The following is a 24,518-nucleotide window of genomic DNA, read 5'->3' on the forward strand; positions in this document are numbered from 1 at the left end:
ATATCTTCGCCTTAGCTTATGATTTATTTTAAAGGTTAAACTAAAACCGAACAAAACCTACATATTAATGTGGGTTTGTAAAGTATAATTTTGAGTATTTAATATATGACTTATCACATGAGATTCTGTTTAGAATTGCTTTAAATAACTCTATCGGATTCCTACCAGAATCAGCATTGCTTTGTACATCACAAGCTAAAACACAACCCATGCAATATGAACTTTCTTTCACATAATATGAAGAAACTTTGGATATATAATATTGCGTACACGTCAAAGTGTCTGATAACGTTGCCGAGAGGACGGACGGCGGTGATTACTTATCATTAGTCAACCCACTTCCTGTTTATCCTCTAATTACAAAGAAGGCAATAATTAATGCATATTAGAATGGAAAAAGTTTGGTTAGTAAGAATTGAATCCGTGATCGCAGATTAAATCTATATATATAAAAATTAATTGCTGTTCGTTAGTCTCGCTAAAACTCGGGAACGGGTGGACCGATTTGGCAAATTTAGGTATTGAATTATTTGTGGAGTCCAGAGAAGGTTTAAAAGGTGAATAAATAGGAAAATGCTGCTAAATTAAATAAAAACAACAAATTTGATTTTCCTTTGATGTGTCCATACATAATTTCTATGAGAGAATTTATTGACGCACGGTTAGGCAGTTCTGCTGTGAAACAATTTCATTACGACAGCAGGGTGCATATTTTACGAAGTAATTTTTGATGTTATGATATATTATTGACAAATTCATATAAAAACATTATTTAATTTATTATATACAGAATAACGTCTGTCGGGTCAGCTAGTCATTCATAAAAACAGTGAAATCTCGTTACACGTAGGAAGTAAGTGAACGCACATAACGCAGAGTAAAATAAAAAAAAAATACAGTCTGATACTCCAAAAAATAAACCAAACTTTTCTATGGCTAGCAAGAAAATTGCAGGATATTAGTTAAATAAAAAATACAAAACCTTTTTGTAATTATTTATTGCAATATTATGTTTGGCAAGTCAAGTAACATAATTGGGGTAACAACCCAAATACCGTAAAGATAGCTTAAAACGACATCACTGGAACGACATAAAATTATTAGTACAAAATTACGGAAAAAAATTAACATCATAGAGAAAAATAAAGAACAATTAATGTACAAGAATCAGAAGAGCTTGTCAAGACAACTTTGAATCAGTAGAAAAATCAAAGTAACGCCACGGAAGTCGAAAACAAAACTCTAAAATCTATAAAAATAACAATATGATAATCGTCATGTGTCGACTATCATTATTTTCATACATTTTAGCAAGAAGGTTGGGAAAAAAAGGGGGAAAACAAAAAAGTAGCAATGAAACTTGTTCTTTTAAATGCAATGCGTTGGTAAAATTCACTCAGTCGTTTTAAGATGATCTTTGCTTTAAACTATTTACATTTTCAAATCTCACAATAACTATAATACTTTTTGGTACTTAACTATAATTACATATATAATACATTACACAGCTATTGATGCTTAACTTAGTATGGGTAATTAGCACCAAATCATTTGATAAATATTTATAGAAATCGGAAATGGCTATATACAAACTATTACATATTAAGATACATTTATTGCACTATTATGGAATGTTAAGAAGTCCAATTAGATATATATATATTTTAAGATTTCACTTAAGACTACGAATGAACAAACGAGCACGTAATAAAGCGGACGTGCAGAAACAGCATAGAAGGACATTGAACCTAGTGCCTAGTACTACTGATAATTTATGCTTTCACGACATTGTCCATCTCTTTGGGAATGAGACGACAAGATAATGTCTAAAAGATGTCAGCTCTTTGACTGCCTTTTACATTTAAGTCACTACAATGATAAAATTGAAACTTACTACAATTAATAAAATATTTACAAATAGTTTTTATTTATTATTTTGTTATGTACCAGTTCATCAGTCATATTATTATTTAGATATGTCAGACTTTCGTCCAATATATTCCTAATTGTATATATACAAAACTAACATTTTACAAAAGTTTTATCGTCATGAAACCACTTTGCTGGATCTTTGTGAAGAATAGTGAGCCTCCGAGTGGATGTTTCTTCTAGTTCTAGAGAAGAAACCGGCGTTACAACCGTTAATCGAACACCGATGCAATAATTGCGCATGGGCCGTTTCGCAGTGGGTTTTTAGATTAAGCAGATCCTTGAAATTCTCTCGACAGCCTCGACATGGATAGTAACCATCCTTATTTGGCCTCGGTAACTCTTCTTCGACGAAATAATTCACTTTTGGCACGTTCGGTGAATAATTTTGATTCTGGCAGCCGAATGCATTTGGATGTAGAAAATTAAACGGCAGAGGTGGGAAATTTGGGAGCATGCCAAATGGTGCAAATAGAAATGGGTGTTGATTTAACATGTCACGACCATTTAAGTATGTGTCTGGTAATAATGGTGGAAATGACGCGGAGAGGGGAAAGTGGCTCAAAGAATTCTTGGGTTTTACACTGTCTCTTATCCTGTAATATTTAGAAGACTCCACGTAGGGTACAGGACGGTCGTCTTCTACATGTTTTGCAATTTGTTCTACTTGCTCACGAGCTAGCTCAAGAATTCTGTAATCATCTTCAGGTCTATCGTTAACAATTTTTTTATGTAAGCTTGTATTAACGCTGTGTTTATCTCTTACTCTTCGTGTTGTAAAAGCAGCTCTGCAACCTTCATGTGTACACTTATACATAACTTTCAAATGAACATTTTGATAGTGTGTTTTTATAATGAAGATGTTTTGGAATATTTTTTCACAGACTTTGCATTTTAATGGATTATCAGTATCGATTGGCACATCCGTAGTTGTGATGAAAAAACCTTCCTCAAAGTGTCCATATATTTGACCTCGAGTTTCGTCTGGATTGTTATCATAACTCGATACTGAGGAGGTTGGGGACCTATCGGAGAAATCAGTGAACTCGTTTACACAAAGGTTGTAAGGCCCCGTTATATTTTGCGTATCGGGTTTCTTATGCGAGATAAGATGCGGAAAGTTGCCTTTGGATAAGTTTTCTAATTTCTTCAATGAGTTCTCTGATGTAAATTGTGTGGGCGAATAGGTTGTTTTACGATTTTCATTTTCTTCTGTTTCTTCTTTTATTTTTATGTTGTCACTAGGAGGAATATCTTGGTAAACAATCTCTTCTTTTATTTTTGGAAATGTAGATATCGCGTTTTGTTTGATATCAATTTTTTCTAAGTGTGCGTTCTCAATTATTGTACTTCCTTCCAGTTTTGTGCGCTTTAAATTTAAAGCTCCACTATCATCAGTCTGAATATTTGTTATTTGATTATCTTTATGTGTTTCTTCACTTATAGAATTATTATGTAGTCTAGTTGGATTTAAATTCTTACGTTTTCTTTTCAAAATTTCGGGACTGATAATCTCATTCTTCTTTCCTTCCAAACTTTCGTTATTATCACTGTTGCTCCTTTGGTCATATTCTGTTTCAGAATCTTCAATAGATGTATTACATTTATTTATGTTAGAGAAATAGTCATTGGAGTCAACATTGTGATAATGTTCATCATCCTCATCTTCACCAGCAACAACAACTATACCATCGTCTTCATCAGACTCAGGTTGGCCATCATGATCTTTAGTCTCGACAGAACTGGATTCACGTCGCATCATATGGCTTTGTTCCAATGTAGATGTGTAGTTCATATTCATATTATTTTTATAATCCAATGCCATTTGCGCTTGCAGATGTCTCATATTATGTGAGGAATCCATCAAAGGGTAAGACCCAAATGTGTGCATTGGATTCAAGACTGGTGGAAGACTTAAACCAGCCGAATGAGGCGATATCAACACAGGGTGAGATTGCGCACTTCTTCCATCATGAGGAGAAATTTTACGTCTTAAATGTGGTGAATGTAACTTAGGATTTGGGTTTGCACTGTGTCTATTTCTAGATCTTCTTGAACTGAACATCATACTACAACCTTCAACGGTACATTTATGCATTTCACGAAGATGGACAGCTGAGAAATGAATTTTTAATGCACCCTTATCACAAAAGGTTTTAAGACACACATTACACTGAACTCTTTTCTTACCTGTTGCGGGATTTATGAAATGTGTTCCTAAATTTAAGGGCATATGAGATGCCCCCCAATGTCTTTTTTGTGGACTTAAACACTTTCCATTCACAATATCTCTGTGTTGCTGTCCTTCATAAGCATCTTTGCTTAAGTTAAGAACATTTTCATCATCAGATTGTTCTTTGGCTGTATTTACTGACATAGTATCATTACATTCTACCGGTTTCTTTGACATTTGAGGCAACAATGCATGTAATGATGCAAGACCCATGGGGTTTTGACTCAAAGCTGCTACCATTGCTGCAGGATGAGAAAATGACGACGGCATTGGCATATTGGGAAGAGGTAAATTTGATGGAAGTGTAAAATTAAATAATTGTCTTCTCATTAAATCCACACTAGCTTTCTCTGCTATGCTGGTATCATAATGCTTTCTTTCTCTGTGATTTACAATACTATCAACTGAGGTTGGTTCATTTTTCTTCTGTTTTCTAAAATCGAATGGTTGCATGTTCTGTAAATGATTCAAAGGTGATGAAGTAACAGGACTCGCTATCGTTGACATGGGGCTCGAGGGTGCTGAATGGTTATTATGCGGTCTACCGTTAAGCTCAGGGGATGTTGCGGTAGGTGATCTTCTTTTAGGTGATAGATTAGTTTCAGGAGAATATGGATAAGCTATTGGGGAGATAGCTTCCTTTTTCACATCTTTCGAATCATTATCAAAGAAATATTTAGTATCCCTCCTCTGGATACTACTTAAGTAGTCCAAATTCTGTTTCATTTCCATCATATGCTGAAAATATTGCATAGATTCATCATTCCGATCAGATCCAGATCTTTCCATAAGTTTTCGAAATTCTGTTTCGAGCTTCATTTGCTCAACTATTCGAGTATCTTTTATTGGTCTCTCCTGTGTTTCACTTGCTGAATGTGGAGAGTGTAAGTCATTTTTCTTATAAATCGGTAATAAGGATGTTTTATGAAGAGCTCTGGCTTCTTGAAGCTTAAGTATCTGTTGCAACGCCATATTGTGTTCTGGCCCACGCCCACTCCATCGTTCTGAACTACTCGAATGCGATTCCTGTGGACAAAATAAAAACGGTTTGAGAACATGAATGAAAAAGGCGCATATTTTGGGGTATCATTATCAATGGAAATATTTTCTAGATTTCCATATTTTTTTTTTAATTTCGTGTCTATGTTAGCCCTTGCGTATTACAAGATTTCGTTTGCATTTTCCATTTCATGAAAATAATTGTTTTTCCTAAAATTTTCTGTAGTTATTTTTGAGACATCACATCTTAAGTAATGATATTTTCAACATAGTTAACTAATCTTTAATGATAATATTTTCGAGAACTTTATATTTGATATTAGTTCTACTTAATTTGATTTTTAAACACGCACGGAAATCAATTTCAAACCCTACAATTATACCTAAGCTTCTAATACGATCTGCAGTCTAAACACAGGTTATAAAAGGTTCTGCAAAGCAACAATTGAGACAACGCCACACCTTAAGTAAAGGCTAATATCAAATTAATTCCACGAACCAAGAGATTGGTTCAAATTGTGTAAAATGACGGTTTAGAGTCAGGAATAGGAAAGTGGTTGGTGTCGCGTGTTACGAACGATTTAATTCCGACGAAATTACTATTAATTTGTTAAGTATTTGGGCCGGTACGAGTTGGCAGACGTAGAATAGAATTAACATTGAGGAGCGGAGATTTCGTAAATGTTGTTAACCTATACATAATATAAATAAAATTGAAGTGTCTGTTTGTAAATAAAAAAGCTGTTTATACAAAAATAGTAAAATTGTATCATTTTCTCCGTCTGTCTGGTCCCAGTAAACGCCAAAACGACTGAATCTAAATTGGCCAGACTTTCACGGGCTTATATTATAATTTTTTTTTTAATAATAGGGGAAATCAAGTGAATTCAATAAGCTATGAGATGAGATAAGTGATCACATACAACACATCACGCAACGTTAACACACGTCTGCGTAGTATTTAAAACAAAAGAGACCTCTGGATTAAGTGAAAGTTTTGTAAAATAAAACTATTCATTGATAATGTACCTTTAAAACTCAAAAACATCCAATACATGCACTTAACAATAAATAGTTTTTATTATAGTAGATACATTCCATGAAAATACAGAAGACTTTAAAATGGCATTCATTAATCAAACTACGAAGAGAATTACTTTCAATTATATAAAAATATATAATTGAAAACATAAGTTGTGGCAACCCTTCGTGTTGTGGTTAGTTGATTGTCGCCTTTTTAAAATCATTTGTCACTCGATTATAGCGTGTAAGCGATAGGGTTGCTATGTCATTATCCGATTCCGAGGAAAATTAAATTGTCGTTTGCCCGCGCCGGCGCGTCGGGGGCAATTTTAAGTTTCAGAACTGGTATCATTGAAAAAAATCTAATGCCACAACGGATAATCACTAAAGTGTCGTTTATATTAAGTATACCTTTCTTTTGAATAAAATTATAGAGCATTTGCTGTGTACTAAATTATATTCGAATGGTTTCGAATTTTTGTCATTATGTTAATGTGAATCTAAGTTTGAGGTAAATGCTCCAATTAAGGTATTTTATATTAAAATTGGGTTTTTAATTTTTTATCATTTGAATTTTTGTCCTGTACAGATGTTATGTCATTCCGCTTATGCAAGTATGTTATTATAGAAACATAAATAAGATTTGTGAAAGATAATTTCTGGATTCTTGAATGCAGTTCAAATAAGTCCATGTACTACCGATCTTTATAATGTTGTTATGAATTCCGGGTAGCGAGCATATTATTATGCTATATTTGAGAGAGAAAAAAAATTAAGTTTTTAATAATGAGGCTTGTTAAAATAGATGTTATGAATTAAAATATAGGAGCAGGGGTGTTCACAAAACATCAAGTGAACCCCATGCATGTTGATAGTTTAAACTTTTTACCATTTCAGTGGCCAACGTCTATAAATTCAAAGTGAAATTTGATCAATTGGAAGAAAAGGAGGGGAAAGGTGGCTTTCGGCTAGTTCTTTTAATTCGTTTTAAACATGGTTACGGATACATTTATATTTGTTTTATATTATTGTAAAAATTTATGATATGTGATATTTAGAAAAAAAATTTTTTGAACCGTTCGTTGCGACCAATCGTATATTCATAGCACAAATCTTTATAACGTAGTTTGTTGTGATATTGTTTCACTAGTGAATTCTAGTAACAAAATTTCTTCCATAGTTCCGTACGAAACATCGAAAATAGCACTTTATAAAAAGGAATTAAATATTAAATAATATAACTTCTTAATATAAAAGTTGCAGACCGAAAATATCATAAAGGAATTATAAGTAAGTATTTATGCAATCGTAAAATACTTAAGATCAGTAATCTCGGGGTTATTGACCATTAAGCATAACATTTACTTAATCTTTATCTCGAGACAATAAATACTATTTTCGAACAACTCGAAAAATCTTACATATTGTACAAGTGGACATATATCACGGATTTTTTCCTTGCGGGTGCAGTAATCGCCTCTACAACATTGTAATAGAGTCGTAAATCGATTGTTAATGTTTTGCGTATGATACATAAGTCAAACAGGTTCGGCGTTCGTGAAATGAATTACCATTTTGTGTAATGATCGTATTTAGCATGCGCAGGAGACGAATTCGTGGGAAATTTTCAATGATGTATCGAGTGATGTGTTACATTCTTGTAATTTTAATTATTTTGATTAATTATTAATAGCAAATTAATATACAATCTATTATCAAAACCGCACATAGAACCAGTTGCACTATTAGGCTGCACTAAAACACTTTATAATAAAGTCTAGATAACCGATTCATATAAAATAGTTCTGCAATAAGATTGTAATAAATTGTATCGGTAAAATAATAATAATAAAAATAATAATAATAATATTTATTACAGTAAGAAAACTAGCAATATTCTGTTTATTAATATAAATAATTTAATCAGTTAGAGTCTCCCTAACTGATTAAATTATTTATTGTCCTTTGCACAGGAAGCCGGCTAGATTATATGGGTACCAAAACGGCGCCTATTTCTGCCGTAAAGCAGCAATGTGTAAGCATTATTGTATCTCGATCTGAAGGGCTCCGTAGCTAGTGAAATTACTGGGCAAATGAGACTTAACATCTTATGTCTGTGTGTGTGACAAGCGCAATCGCAGTACCACTCAGAATTTTTGGATTTTTTCAAGAATCCTAAGCGGCACTGCATTGTAATGGTGGGGCGTTTCAATAACCATCAGCTGAACGTCCTGCTCGCCTCGTCCCTTATTTTCATAAAAAAAACTAAACCCAATATAATTTATTATTATTCGAAGTTAACTTTCGTTAATAAAGGTAACTAAGTGGCTGTCATTAGAATGATTTACCCTATCCTTTCGTACTAGTAAATACTGTATCACGAAAAATATTTAAATCAGCGATACTTTAGTTGCGTGTCGTAGGTAGGTAGTAGTAAGGTAGTTTAGGTGTAGTAGAAAGAGATGCAATTTAAAGCTTAAATTGATTTAATTGATATCAGAAAGTAATCTCATGGAATTAATTAAAAAAAATAACTTTAATGACTTTTCCTTCTTTTTCTTACATAAGTTAGAATATGTTGCGTTACTAATTAAAAGGCATAAAAGGCATTTATTTTCTCAAAATTTATTCCTTTAGAATTCTTTTTGATGTCATTTCTAATAACTACTAGATACTACTACCGCTTCGGAAACAAATGGCGCTCTGAGAGAGAAGAAGCGGCGCAAGAAACTCTCCCAGCATTCTTTTTTTTGCGCTCTTTTCAATAAAAATATACAATATTATACAGTCATTTCTATCGCTATAAAATAATCACAATCTAGCCCCTTTTTTGTTTATTTTCACTGTTATGGTGTTAAAAGATGATGCCGTTCAGTATCAGGTGGTGGGCACTTGGCATCAGCTCACTCTATCCTACTTGAGTGTGTGACACGTTTGCTGTATGATATCTGGAAAAGTGTAACTCCCTGCATTGAAATATATCTGTCTATATCTCTCGGTATCTCACCGAGAATTTCACTCTATACACTAAATACAAAGTATTAGTGGTAGGTTCTTTCACCGTTTTAAAATGTCGGTATATTATAGCCATGGGCTATAAAGCTTCGACATAGATGTTCATCTGAGCGCTTGTAATGAGTAATGCTCTCACAGACTCGCAGCACCAACGTAAAACACTCTTAAGCTACATATAGTTCTATATACCTACTACAAAACTCAAGGCTCTTAATCTAATGTATAAAATTCTCGTGTCATGGTGTTAAACATTGAACTCCTCCGAAACGGCTTGACCGATTCTCATGAAATTTTGAGTGCATATTGGGTAGGTCTGAGAATCGGACAACATCTATTTTTCATCCCTCTAAATGTTAAGGGTGGTCCACGTCGTTTTTTGTCATTTTTTTTTTAAATTTGTTTGATTATGAGTCAGCATTAAACATACAACTTCAAATTTTCACGCATCTACGATCAACAGTTACTTTTGTATCGCGATTTTAATATCGGCAATACAACGTTTGCTGGGTCAGCTAGTGTCTTTATATAAATTACGTGTCACGTTGTTTGTCCGCGATGGACTCCTAAACTAATGAACGGATTTAAATGGGGATTACTTCATGGAGTGCTGTTTTCATTATAACAACAGGGAGCATTTTTTACGAAATTATTCTTGATGTTTTGAAATATTTTTTGGCAATCCCTATAAAACAGTATTTGTTTAATTATCTACAGAACAACATCTGTCGGGTCAGCTTGTTTTCTTATAAATATTTGACATTGTTACATCTTTTCTAAAAAATTATCTAATTTCAAATTCAATCTTGATTTCCAGATACGTGACATTCATTCAAAATACGGTTCCTAAGGAATTCTCAACAACAAGCAATCTTTGACCTGTGTAATCTTACTCCGAACTCCTCGGAGTATCAGCCATATGACGTGTTAACTCCTAGGCAACGGGGGCCACTTAGTATCAAGTGAGTTACTTGTAACGTTGTGTTTTGTCTTTCTTCTTAAAGGCTTCTTAGGAGAATGAACAAAGTAGATGATATGCCGATCAACAAGCATGCTACGTACAGCATCAACTTGTAAAGAACATTCACATAATTTCATTCTAGGTCATGGGAGTGCTATTTCCAATACTTTGAAGTTGATATTTCACAAATTATGGCCTACTGAATGCTAGGTGCCTTGTAGATAATTTCTGTGAAAGTGTGTTAATTTTTACTATTGCCATCTACTATATATGCATCGGAAGACGCAGTGTTGGTAGGCCCACCACAAGATGGACCGACGATCTGGTCAAGATCGCCGGAATACGTTGGATGAGGGCAGCGCAGGACCGATCGTCGTGGAAATCTTTTGTCCAGCAGTGGACGTCTTACGGCTGATGATGGTGATGTACAAGAATAGACCCACGACAATTAATTTTTTAATTTTTGTTTTGGCTGAAGATTGGGGTAAGACGTATATAAATATGTAAAGAACATACAGCGTTTAAACAGAGTACAAGAAGAAAGCTGTCGGAAGCAATAAGACTATATATATAATAGGGTAAATGCACCCACTACTGTACCTTTCACTAGAACAAGAGTTCATTACAAGCATTATTCCCATTGGATTGAATGTCGACACCAAACATCGAGTATCAATATTTGTCGTTCGTTTAACAATAGCATCATGGCGGCGTGGGTGGGCACCGAGTTGTTTGCCGGTTTTAATTTAATTAACGTTCGTATCAATATGAATCAGTGTCCTAGTATTGTGTAAGCTATATAGTTTATTTATTGGGCTTACGTTGGTTGGGATAGGACTTATCTAATAATAGATAATTGAAGACTGGATTATTAAAGATCTATTTTGGATAAATATACTCCATGTAATTCGAGGTGTTATTTTGTTTTAAACTACAACCATAAAAATCAATTTTATGGAGTTGGGAAATTAATAGAATAAAAAATCATATTGAAAAATGTAAATAAAATCAAAATAAGTACATCAAAGAACTGCAAAGCTTAGTTATTGTGATATGTCAATCGTTTCATGTCTCAATTATTTTTAACGCATAAATATCTTTGGCAGGGTGCATACCTACTCTATGTTGCTCAAATAAAAAATAAATCCACGAGATTAAAAAAATCAGTCAGGGTAGTGTTTGTTATATTGTTAGAGAGAATGAATGTTTTTTTTTTTTTAAATATTTAATAAAATTTAAGTTAGTGTCGAGTAGACATCCTCTGTAATTAATATAACTTTTATTTATGCCTTTGTTGATTAATTTGTTTTTTTTTTTTAAATTGTAAAAAATTGTAATTGTATTGTTATTGAAGAAACTCATAAAATTTTATACATATTGCATTTTGGTCAACAATGTGTAACACAGAATGTATCATTAGGTGAAATGGGGTTGATGCTAGGGAATACAACTGGCCACCGCAACTTTGAAGTTACTCGTATCAATCAAAATTTCTTTTTTGAGTTATCTTGAGTGTAAATTCCGCTAATATTTGTCTTCAATCAATTCCGCACGTGTTTCACCTATACACGTCTCGTGTCAGAATTTGGCGAGTCAACATCTCCTGAGGAGTTTTTTATAAGGGACGAGACGGGCAGGACGTTCAGCTGATGGTAATTGATACGCCCTGCCCATTTAAATGCAGTGCCTCGTCACCTTGAGACATACGTTGTCAAGTCTCTTTTAACAAGCCAAGTAATTTCACTACCCACGGTGCCCTTCAGGCCGAAATACAGTAGTACTTACACATTACTGATTCACGGCAGAAATAGGCGCCGTTGTGGTACCTATAATCTAGCTGGCATCCTGTGCAAAGGAGCCTCCCACTGGTGCACACTTCGTGTAGAGGCGAAAGACGTATCCAATTGATTGAAGACAAATATAAGCAGAATTTACACTTAAGATAACTTAAAAAAACGTTCGATGATTATGGATTTCCGAAAAATAACGGCTAATTCAATAAAATGACTTCGTATCAACATGATAATACTATAAAAAGCGAAGTTGATTGAAAAATTACCAAAAATTATGAATGACCAAAGAAGTTTAAGTAATTGTAATAGAGTAAAAAAATACTTAATTTGATCCAGATTTTTAACAGATTAAAAAATAAACACTTGTGATACTTGAAGAGTTATTTTATCAAACGCGTCCAACAAAACTAAATTGAAGCTCCCTCACTATTATTACAAGGACATTATTACTGCTTGTTATGTTTTGATACAATTTAGATCCTTATGAAATTATCCTTGGATCGCTTAGCGTTAATACTCGTAATGATATACCGTGGACAAGTATAGTGGGCCCGGATTATCTTAATCTTGGCTTAAAGCACCTCGTGGCGTCGCTATGGGTATTAATAATAATTGGATAAACTACAGATCAAATGTCGGTCAGAACATGAAATGTTTGAAGACAGTTTAAATGGCTTGATGAAAAATACAATAATTATATTTAAAAACCGTGTGAGTCAAATTACGTCTAAGAAAATACATAATCGATTCTTCAAAGCGAATGAGTATCTACTGAACCAAACTGAATTAAACTTTTAAGATTATCATAAATCTTTTTGCTCTAATAACTTGCTGTTTTAATAATTAAGTGTTGTTAAGACTGACCTTGCTATAGTCATCTTCCCACCATCGCTTTACAAACTGAGCTAGCTTGCTCAAACTATTTTCAATGTCGTCACTCATATTACACTTTACTCTTGTCACAACTCACTTTGATCACCTCGCCGACACATACAAGACTGACCATGGTTGTGCGACATCAGAGAAGCAGCGACGAGCGAGGGTAGGGGTTGACCTATGACTGATAACGATAACAATAGCATTACCTGCCTCGTGCCACTTGCACGGGATTAGCAGAACTAATGTCACTTTAAGGTTTTTCGAAACCTTTGGTCGGTCATAAAATAGATTATTGTACTATTATGTTGGTTTGTCTATGTTCATTGTTACAACTTTAAAATATGACTATTGACTTGGCTAATACTAAAAAGTAAAACTTGACAAAATGCAGTTAAATTCCAGCTGCAGCTGTTATTTTAAAAAGAACAAACATATGTGGAAATCAGTCAACTTTTGATGATGACAATAAAGGACGAGACGAGCACGACTTTCAGCTGATGGTAATTTATACGCCCTGCTTATTACAATGCTGTGCCACTCAGGATTCTCGAAAAATCCAAAAATTCTGAGCGGCACTACAATTGCACTCGTCACCTTGAGACACAATATGTTAAGTCTCATTTGCCCAGTAATTTCACTAGCTACGGCGCCCTTCAGACCGAAACACAGTAATGGTTACACATAACTGCTTCACGACAGAAATAGGCGCCGTTGTGGTACCCCTAATCTAGCCGGCATCAGGTGCAAAGAAGCCTGGTGTATAAAATTCTGTACTATAAAAAAAATTCAACGTGCACTTCCTATTATTTCTTCTCATCCTGAAAGGCTTGAGTGTGCTATGCAACTAAACATAATATAGTGAGTTTACTCTGAGTCGCTTTACTTTCTTTTTCATTTCTACTTAAAATATATCATAATATAATTTTATAATAAGTAGACATTCTATATTCATCGTAGTGTCACATATAGTATGTTGTTTAAGATAATGATATAGTGATCAAGATCACAACGACATTGTATGTACCTATAGCGATCTCATAAACGAAATCACCAATGTATTTAATGATACTGACTTCCAATCTAGATACCAGGTATGGTTGGCGGTAGCTTTGTACAATGAGTATGAATATTTCGTCCTTAAGCAATAGGGGTAATATATTTTTTTTTATGTAAAGTAAAACAGGAAGGTTCATAGAGAACGAGGGAACAGGTATATGCACGAAATATAACACCATTATGTCGTGAAGCTTTATATGTCCACCGATGATCTGGTCAAGATCGCCAGAATAGGTTGGATGAAGGCAGCGCAGGATCGATCGTCGTGGAGATCTTTGGGGGAGGCCAGCATTGTCCAACAGTGGGCTTTTCCCGGCAGATATGATGATGATGTCGTGAAGACCGCAAGCATTAGGAGTGAGTGTTATGTGGTACATGTTTGTTGGCTAACAGGTATAGAAGCGTGAGTTCCAACTTACCCAGACAACGGCCCCATATGTTAAAGCTCCGTTAGTAGGAGTATGTCACAGTGTAACTAAATATTTTTCTTTCGAGCGCCCATAAAAGGCATTTATTTTTTCAAAATTGATTTCTTTAGATCTTTTTCCCGTCATTTCTTACATACTAGACACTACTACCGCTTCGGAAACAATTTGCGCTCTGAGAGAGAAGAAGCGGCGCAAGAAACTCTCCCAGAATTCTTTTTGTGGCGCTTTTTTTAATGAAATATACAATATTTATACATAATACGTTAATGTGGTATTCTATATTTTTCTTTCTTAAATTGTGTAGAATAACATATCCTATCTGCCTATTTACACTCTGTTTGCATAATGTACCATAAGTATAAGGAAGAAATCGCAAACAATACCCATACTTAAAAATAAAGACAATAGTTTTCTAAAAAGTGCCGCCTTTGAAGTACGCCGTATGTGAGACACATAGCGAGGATTAGCCGATGGTCGCGAACCGGTCACAATGGGCAGACTTACCCTACTGATAACAATACAATAACCTTTGCCATGTTGTTTGCGAAAACAATAAAAACATTTGCAGTTCGGGAAAGACCACAATGCTTTTTACGTATATTCGTACATATTTAAGTTAGTTGGTGTCTGTTTATTGCCTATTCTATTTCACTTTTGCTAGTTAGTTAGGTATACAATTTTAAGCCAGTTTCCATAATATTAGTATAACAATTACTCATAGAACTGTATACCTATTAGTTAAAATAATTTGTACAATACATAGGTGCTGCACGCTGATTTTTTAATTTACTGATTTGTCTCCGAAAAGTGCCCCATAAATTCAAAATTCATTTATTTACGTAAAATTTGCTGTAATAGATGGGCGTAAACCTAAAAAGAATTAACCTACCTAAACGTGAGAAAGTCACCATATTTCACGTTGTGAAGAATATATTAATAGTTAATTTAAAATTTACTAATAAAACATCATCATTCAAGCAATTGATACATTAAGTATCGAAGCGGCTTGTAAAATTAAGCTTTGATTTTGCTTGTGTCTTCCAAAGTCTAATGATTGGGTTTCATTTTTAAGATATCACTTATAAAAATCGTGATAAACCCCTTACTTGTGCCACAACGGCACCTATTTCTGCCATAAAGCAGTAATGTGTAAGCATTATTATGTTTCGGTCTGAAGGGCGGCAAATGAGACTTGACATCTTATGTCTCAAAGTGACGAGCGCAGTTGTTGTGCCGCTCAGAATTTTTGGGTTTTTCAATAATCCTGAGCGGCACTGCATTGTAATGGACAGGACGTATCAATTTCCCTTATTTTCATAACAAAAATCCAGACTTAGAAGAAAATGAAAGGCTGTCTAGGAACCGAACGTCGTACCCATTACTAGAGAGGCAGCCACAATATACAACAAAAACGAGCTCTTAAAAAATATACCATTTAAAAATTGTACATAAGTGAAAGGTCACATCAGTGGGCACATACCCTAATACAGGGATGCTCAAACGGTCGATCGGGATCGACAGGTCGATCGCGAGTACTTTTTGAGTCGATCTCGAGAAAAAAATCCGGTATAATAAACTAAAATCGGTAATTACGTACCATCTTATGAAAAGTATGCTCAGAACATGCAGTGTCACGCTTCAACATCCAAAGTCACTATTTAGTTAAACTTAGAATTTTAGAACGTGTTTGTTTTGTAAGAATAATATCACAAGAGTAATACACATACAGAAGTAAGAATAATACAATAAACTCGCAATTCTGAATAATAACTATGAGGTTGTTCGTTGACACTTAAGAGCAGACCTACACTTATCTTGACTAAAAAAATGCATATTTGGTGCAAAACTAATATCTATGTCATCGTGAGACTCTACCTACACGACAATCCTTCATCACACATACTTGAAGCCTCTCAGAGCCGATCGATCGTAGTCTACAAATTTTGAGGTAGATCGCCAGCAGTTCAAGCTTGAGCACCCCTGCTCTAATACAATCGCATACGCATTTCAAAAGCGCAACACCCAGTCTGTATCGGCCGACATATCTTCTCGGACGTCAAGAACTCAAATCAAGTCAAGATATAAATACGCCCGGAGCTGTAACTATAAAATTATTTGCACCTAATAATTTTGCGAATTATATTCAATGTTGCTTTTAACTTTTGCACGCGATCTCATATATTGATGTTTGTTAATTGATTTGAGTAGGTTGGTTTAATTTAACTGGAATCCTACTCTAATACATTGTATGATGTGATGTGAAATGCTGAAACTGTAGATAGTTAAACATAGTTGCAACGAGTTTCATTGCACTTCTGCTGATTCAAGCTCAACTTTTCGAAGTTTTGGTAAATGGCTAAAACGTAATCTTTGACAATAATTTTTTTGTCTTGAATTTTGGGGAGGGCAACCGGGGCTACAGCTTCGGGGCCTCCACAATAGACTTCGGGAAAAAAATCTATTAGTCTAGTAAACTTTTCGTTTGATTTTATTTTTTTTCTTGTTTTACTTTTACTAACCGTATTTTGCACAAACATGGTTATATTAAATATTATCAGAAATCATCGATAACTCTTACTTTTTACTGTTTACTATTATTTATTTACTAGACGTCCCGGGCTCTAATCCCGGTAGGTGCAAACATTAATATGTTGAATATGGATGTTTAAGTAAGTATATTGTATTAAATAAATCGTTGTCTTGTACCAATAGTACAGGTTATGCCTAGTTTGGGGCAAGATAATTTGTGTCAAAGTATGTCAATGTTTTTATTATTTTATTTTGTATAAGAAAAACAATACTATTTTATTTTGAAAATAATTTGGGACTAGGGGCTTCCTCTCTTTAGTTGCCCCAAGGCCTCCAGACCTGTAAATCCGGCATTGAAGGCTAATTTTCACAGCAATATATTTATAATACACACGGCTATATGAGAAGCTAATGAAATTACAGGAAAAATTAGATTTAACATCTCATGCCTCTAAGTGACTAGTGCAATTACTATTGCCGATCAGAATTTTATAATAGACAGAGCGTATCATTTACCATCGGTTAAACTTACTCATATCCTTGTTTTCATAAAAAATAGACATTTCAGTTCTCCATGAAGCTATTATGTATTATACCATGTATAGTGCGGTATCAGAAATATCGCTCAGTGTAAATTAAGTAACAAATGTAGCATTGCTGAACATTCTGTAGATTACAAAAAGTGTAAACATGTCAACCCGCGGGGTATGGATGGCGTTGTTTCCCTTAATTGGAGAAAAAAGAAGAAGTTAAAGAAGAAAAAGAAGTTACAGAGGTCTTGGGTTAATTCATGTTAAGATAATAAGTTGAAGTAAGATATTGTTAACTTAATTATGTTAATTATATTTTTAAAATATTTTTTTAAAGTAGGTTCGTATTAAAAACACTTTTGATTATATTTAAAACGATTCGTAAAGATGCTTATGTTGAGTAGTTTCAGTAACAAACTTAACAATTAATAGCTCTATTAAGAATCTTATGATTGACAATTTACACGAAGGACGAAACAATTTAAAATAACATTAACAATTAAAATATAATTATAAACAAGTATATACAATGATAACAACATATATTTTAAAAGAGTTATTAATTAATAACTCTTAATAACGCTTAATATTTTTCTATTTATCAGACAGTCTTATCACGTCTAGGTATTTTTTATGATATCTATCTTTTATATAACAATATGAGCCATGTCGTCGCAAATATAAAAAAGAAGTTCCTGGATTGTTTTCTATTTTTCATATCAATGTAGTTTTGTATAGAGATGTCTCTATGTAATCCATTTGTCGTAATTTGCCACTAGATGGCGCAATATGACAGCAAGTTTAAAATCATTCAAATCATCATCATCAAAACTGGTTTGTTTGGTCACATTCACGAAGATTATTTACAAACTACGCACTTTTCTGCATCATGCCAATAGATGGCGCTCTAAGGCAATTACTCAAAGTAGCGTTACTGGCTTTACTTAGTAATTCTTTCAAAAGAGAAACACTAATTACCTATGGTAAAACAAAATTTTGATTTAATATTTAGTTTGTTAAAGATTTATATAAACAATAACTGGGTAGTGTTATTTGCATCATTGTTTACTTCTGAGACAATTTTGATCATAATTTTAGAAGTTAATAAGTTTGGAGGTCGAATAAAGAACGCGTGATTTGTATGTCACTTACGCTTGTCTCTTATTACATAAAAAAGAGATGTGTTTCCCTACCGAGCCTTCAAAGCTAAATTATTATTTACTATTGCTTTATTATTTAAGCGAAATTAGTCCTAAGTAGTATCCATAGAAGGTATGAGAAATAAAATAGCCGCGTTTAACATGTTTCCTCACGGACTTATTTCAGACCACCAGCGAGTAAGTAGGTAGTGATTTAGTATTAATCGGAACGGCGGACGTGAAATAAACGCGTACCTAAATATGGCATTAAATTAAAATATTACATTTCATCGGTAAGTCTTTTTTAAATAAACTGCTGTTTTATTTAAATAAAATTTACGTCGATATTATCACACTATTGCTGTTACACAAGTCAATCAATATCCGCAGCGTTGCAAGCACGTACGTAGCAATGTATATGTGTTCATGTATCATCACCATCATCAGTCGGAAGATGTCCACTGCTGGACAAGCGCCTCCCCCACAGAACTCCACGACGATTGGTCCTGTGCCCTCATCCAAAGTATTACGGTCATCCTGGCTAGATCGTCGGTCCATCTTGTGGGGGGATGCAACACTGCGTCTTCCGGTACGTGGTCGCTATTTCAGGACTTTACTGCCCCAAAGGGCATCTGTCCGTCGAACTATGTGCCCTGACCACTGCCACTTCAGTTTCACAATTATTTGGACCATGTCGGTGACTTTAGTTTTCCTACGGATCTCCTCATTTCTGATTCGATCTCGCAGGGAAACTCCGAACATAGCCCTCTCCATGTATGTATTCACAATAGAAATCCCACAACAACAATTATATATAACATTATTTTTACCGTTAATATTTAGATTTCCATGGTCGTTCCAGCTCAGAAATACTGCAGCTGATAGATTGTGGTGATGAGTATCTAAGTCACATCTGGCCAATTTTCAAACTATTTTAGATCAATACCTAACCACGTTGTAGTATATTTTAACATGTGATGGACGAGAGATGGAAGCGCTAGAAATGAAACAGACGCAGCGCTAGTGACGAATGACTTGTAAACATTTCGGTAATCTATTTTCGTTGATCGGAATCAACTTGTGTTGATGGCTTTAGTCAAAAATATGATGGCTTAAATTGTAATCTTGTTTTCTATTTTTTTATGGAATAGGAGGATAAACGAGCGTACGGGTAGATCACCTGGTGTTAAGTGATCACCGCCGCCTACATTCACTTGCAACACCAGAGGAATCACAGGTCTTTAAGCAGGGTGTACGCGCTTTTTTTGAAGGAACCCATTTCGTATTGTCCCGGAAAAAAAAATGTCTTCGTTATCGTCCCGGAAACACCGCATAAGGAAGCTCATTCCACAGCTTTGTAGTAGGTACGTGGAAGAAAGCTCCTTGAAAACCGCACTGTGGAGGACCGCCACACATCCAGATGGTGGGGATGATATCCTAACTTACGGCGTATCGTGCGAAGGTGGAATCAGCGGATGAAATCGGGTTAAACAGCTTTTCAGAACACTTTCCGTAATAAATGCGGCAGAAGACACACAATGAAGCGACGTCTACGTCTACGCATTGGCCGTCTATGTTTTTAAAGTATCGTTTTTTTAAATACCTTGGAAGAAGACGGCGCTGTTGTGCTTTCTCTGGGTTTGCAAAAGAACATTAGCAGTGGTAAATACACCATCAGGGGACACGCAAGCTTGTTGTTAAAAAAGGAAACCGTTGGTCCAACAACTAGTTGCAGGTTCGATTACCTACTCGTGGAACAAGCGCAGTTTTGGTTTAAGTTATACTATGTTATTATTATCTTTTGCAAAACCCAAAAATTCTGAACGACACTACAATTGCGCTCGTCATCTTGAGACAAGATGTTAAGTCTCATTTGCCCAGAAATTTCTCTAGCTACGGCACCCTGCAGACCGAAACACAATAATGCTTACACATTACTGCTTCACAGCAAAAATAGGCGCCGTTGTGGTACCCCTAATCACACCGGCATCCTATGCAGATAAGCCTGCCATTGGCACATACAACCCTTACATATTACCTTAGCTGTTGAAATCAAAACAAAATTGTTTCAATCGTTTCTAATAATGTCAAACGTTGACCACACTTCCAAAATGGTTGAGATTATAAACGAGAAGAAGTGGAAAGAAAGTTATTGTCATTATTTACTTCATATAAATTGAATTTAATTTGTAAGCGGCCTGTTTAAAATCAGCGACATTATATGTAAGTACAACAGTATTTGGATTGGCAGAACTTTACCTTTAAAATGCGCCAGTCACATTTTAATGTGCAATCTATCGCAGCGTTATATTATATTTTCTCATATGATATTATTTAATAACTTCAACCCTGAGTTGAGTAGAACTACCACATTTTGTATTTATATTGTGATCGTCTCTTTTTTTTTATGGAAGAGGAGGACAAACGAGCGTACGGGTCACCTGTTCTTAAGTGATCACCGCCGCCCACAATCTTTTGCAACACCAGAGGAATCACAGGAGCGTTTCCGGCCTTTAAGGAAGGTGTACGCGCTTTTTTTGAAGGTACCCATGTCGTATCGTCCCGGAAACACCGCACAAGGAAGCTCATTCCACAGCTTTGTAGTACGTGGAAAAAAGCTCCTTGAAAACCGCACTGTGGAGGACCGCCACACATCCAGATGGTGGGGATGATATCCTAACTTGTGGCGTGTCGTGCGAAGGTGGAACTCGGTGGCAGGAATCAGGTTAAATAGCTCTTCCGAACACTCTTTTAGCGTCGTAGTACGTCTTCTTCTCAGTTATTATTTGTATACATAATGATTCGCGTTTATGATAAAGAGCTTTCAATGAAATTTATGTTAAAGTATTCATGGTAATGTTAGCAATAAATAAATGAATTAAATACTGGCAACACTTCCATTCCTCTTATGTTAAAAAATAGTATGGGGTGGTGGTAATCACTTGCAGAGGTAACAGGCCTGCTTATCTTCCTCTTCTTTAAGAATAACTTGTAAGCAAGAGTCAAGTGAAAAGATTTCGCAAAAAATTGAAAAAAAAAAAATACTATTTAGTCGAAGATAGTGGTTGTTAGAGGTTCGCGGATGTTACTAGAAAAGGGATAACAGTTTGTTTTATTACTGTCGATAGTACATAATGTTAGTTTTGTATCAATACATAAGGTACAAGCTACAAAATTAACGGCAGGTACTACTTATTAAGTTTTATTATTACTGTTCAATTGTTTTCGGTTTTCCGACTTAATATATCTATGTTCTTACGGTAAAGGAAAACACGTGAGGAAATCTGCACATATGACGGAAAAAAATCAAAACTCAGGCTGTCTTTCCAACAGGCGTACATTAGAGATCGATATAAAGGCTGCGAATACCCAAAGTTAAACAGTTAAAGTATTTTTAAAAACCTCAAAGATTCTATAAATATTCTATCAATTGGTAACAAATGATAGCTTAAATCAACTACTCTGAAAGCTTCCATAGATTAGAATAAGAACGATATTTTAGTGCGTGATTGAAATGCTTAAAATAAAATATGATACAAAAATGGTCGACAATGCCTTTCATAGAATAATTTGTGGTTACTATTACAAATATAACTATCGTGACAAACAGACTTATAACACAGGTCATAGATTTTGTATTTTGTTTATCGTCAATCATTGGCATTCGGACAGAAAACAAATAAATAGGAGAAAAAAGTCTTAAAATTAGAGTTACCAAGTATGACGTCAATCAACTTATAAAAAAAAAACCTCTGTTTATATTCTCTTCTCTACATACATACTCTGTTAAAACCTAACATGCAGGATCTAACAATTCCATGATATAATAGGTGATCAATCGATGGGATTGTCAAGACATTTACTATAAGTGAAGTTAGCAGCAAACGAAATATTTCATAAACTATTTTTAAAATTTAATTTCGTTATTATAATTTTATAAACTTGAGCTGAAAACGATTGTGCAGACTAGAATGTAGTCTAGTCCAACCTAATTAAATTAAACAACTTAACATGATCCAAACATGTAGTATGAAACTAGTTACTATAAAATTTCTTACGAACTAGCATTCAAATTCTCCAACATCTTACAACGACGAAACAATCTTCGCTTCAAGAATTTTACTCGCACTGTGCTCGTTGAATCGTTTTTATTAAAGTTTAATATTTAGAGCTTAATTTTGCTACAGAAGTATTCTTTTGGCTAAATAAATTATATTACAATTCTATATAATATTTTCGTATAATTTCATTATTAGATATTTATGTTTTACATATTATAAATGTTTTTTTTAATAACAGAAAGAAAAGCTTAGCCCAATTTCATTAATTCTTCAAGCTAGCAGTTATAGTAAAATGTATATTAAAATGAAAATGAAAAGTAAAATGTATAAAAAAAAATTGTATCAAATTGAATAAGTACTACTTTGCGTATGACAACTAATTACTTCTGCTTGTTCTTTTTTAATTATTGGCTCTACGCGCTGAGCGTTTGAGCTATTGTCTTTTTTTTAATAGAACGAGGAACTTATTGACTTAAAAAAATTTAGATGAACTTCATTTGTTTTTCTATTTAAATATCGTTTATCTTTTTCAATATTACCTACTCATAGGCTCGCTGTCTTCGTTCCATGTTATTTATAGTTATCCCATTTTCACATCATGATAAGATTATTCCTATTAAACCTTTCCAGTATTAATTATCTAGCCCTATTAATAATATATGTAAATGATTCTGGTAAATAAAATATGCTTTATAAGTTTAAATTTCAGACTTAAACATTTTGGTGCTATATTTAATGCTTAAATTATGCTCTTTGTATTCGTTTTTATACTATGTCGGTCTTAATAACTTAATTGTATATATTATGACCGTGTTTTCCAATTAAGTTGTAGTTCTTTAAGAACTAAGGAATTTAAATTTCATTAAGATGGTTTACATTATTGCAATTTTCGTGGGGATCTCAAGTTTTTTTAATTGTGTTTTTTTGTAGATGATTTTTTTTAAATCAATATAGTAATTTTTGAGTAAATCGATTAGAAGCAAACTTAGAAATAATCAATTATTTTCTAATTAAAATAGTTTCTATTTCAGTATTAGTGCTAACGAGTCTGAGATTCTTATTGGTACTAATTATTTTTAACAATGTAAAATTGTGAATATTTTCTAACTGCTATTATCAAAATTGTAATTCATTGTATTTATTGGTTTATTAATTTATTATTTGAAGTGCACTTAATCAAATATGTGATTGGTTATAATTTGAATGATAAAAGGAGCTTATGAAATTGTTAAACTAAATTTTATTAAAATATAAACTAACCTGAATCATGAATGCTTCTTTTCAATACAGTGATCACTTCACTTCACAGTACATCGGACGTACCAACATCACATCACACGAAAACCACAATCAGTTGTAAAGAACACACGTCTATCGTACACTGTCTTCGACTGGTCACTGGGCGCTTCGAGGGTGGGAAGATGCGGGGTACACTAAGGCAGAAAGGACGCCAAAGGAGTTGGGCAGATGCCACAGGACTCCACTGAAAAGAGACGACTATGTGTGACATTTAAAAATTGTGTCTCTACAATATGATCTCCATTGCTACTATTTGAATCTAGTCTTTATTATCACTGTGTATAAACTATAAAATCGAGTTTACTAATTCAAGTAACGACTCTACTAAAGTTTGTATACAATTTTAGACTTTGTACACGAATGTTTAAAGTTGAATTTATGATTGTAGTTATTTTGGTTGGGATGTTAGCAGTAGATGTCGTCTAATGTGTCGCAGAATGTAGAGTGGTCTTAGTGTGATTAAAATAAGGGCGATTTTGGAGTGTTTAAATAAAGTTACATGAGACAGTTTCTACTGTGCAGTTTGTGTCGCATTGTGTCGCTGTGTGCGAGAGAGAGACGGGCGCAGGTGCAGTGTAGGTGGGGGAGAGGGAGGGAAGGTGTCACCGGCTTTTTAGGGATTTGTATACGGATGATCCGCGGAGATT

General features: G+C 34.2%; 1 protein-coding gene across 1 annotated transcript; it reads right to left on the reverse strand.

Moving 5' to 3' along the window:
* Positions 1-982: 982 nt before the first annotated feature.
* LOC126973142 (uncharacterized) lies at positions 983-23,964 on the reverse strand. The gene is made up of 2 exons (XM_050820289.1): positions 23,833-23,964; positions 983-5,188 (listed from the first exon to the last, which is right to left on the reverse strand). The coding sequence occupies exons 1-2, from the start codon at positions 23,839-23,841 to the stop codon at positions 2,048-2,050; spliced, it is 3,150 nt and encodes a 1,049-aa protein (XP_050676246.1). The 5' UTR covers positions 23,842-23,964; the 3' UTR covers positions 983-2,047.
* Positions 23,965-24,518: the final 554 nt, after the last annotated feature.

Source organism: Leptidea sinapis, chromosome 28 (genome assembly GCF_905404315.1).
Source record: "Leptidea sinapis chromosome 28, ilLepSina1.1, whole genome shotgun sequence".
In the NCBI taxonomy this organism is placed as follows: Eukaryota; Metazoa; Arthropoda; class Insecta; order Lepidoptera; family Pieridae; genus Leptidea; species Leptidea sinapis.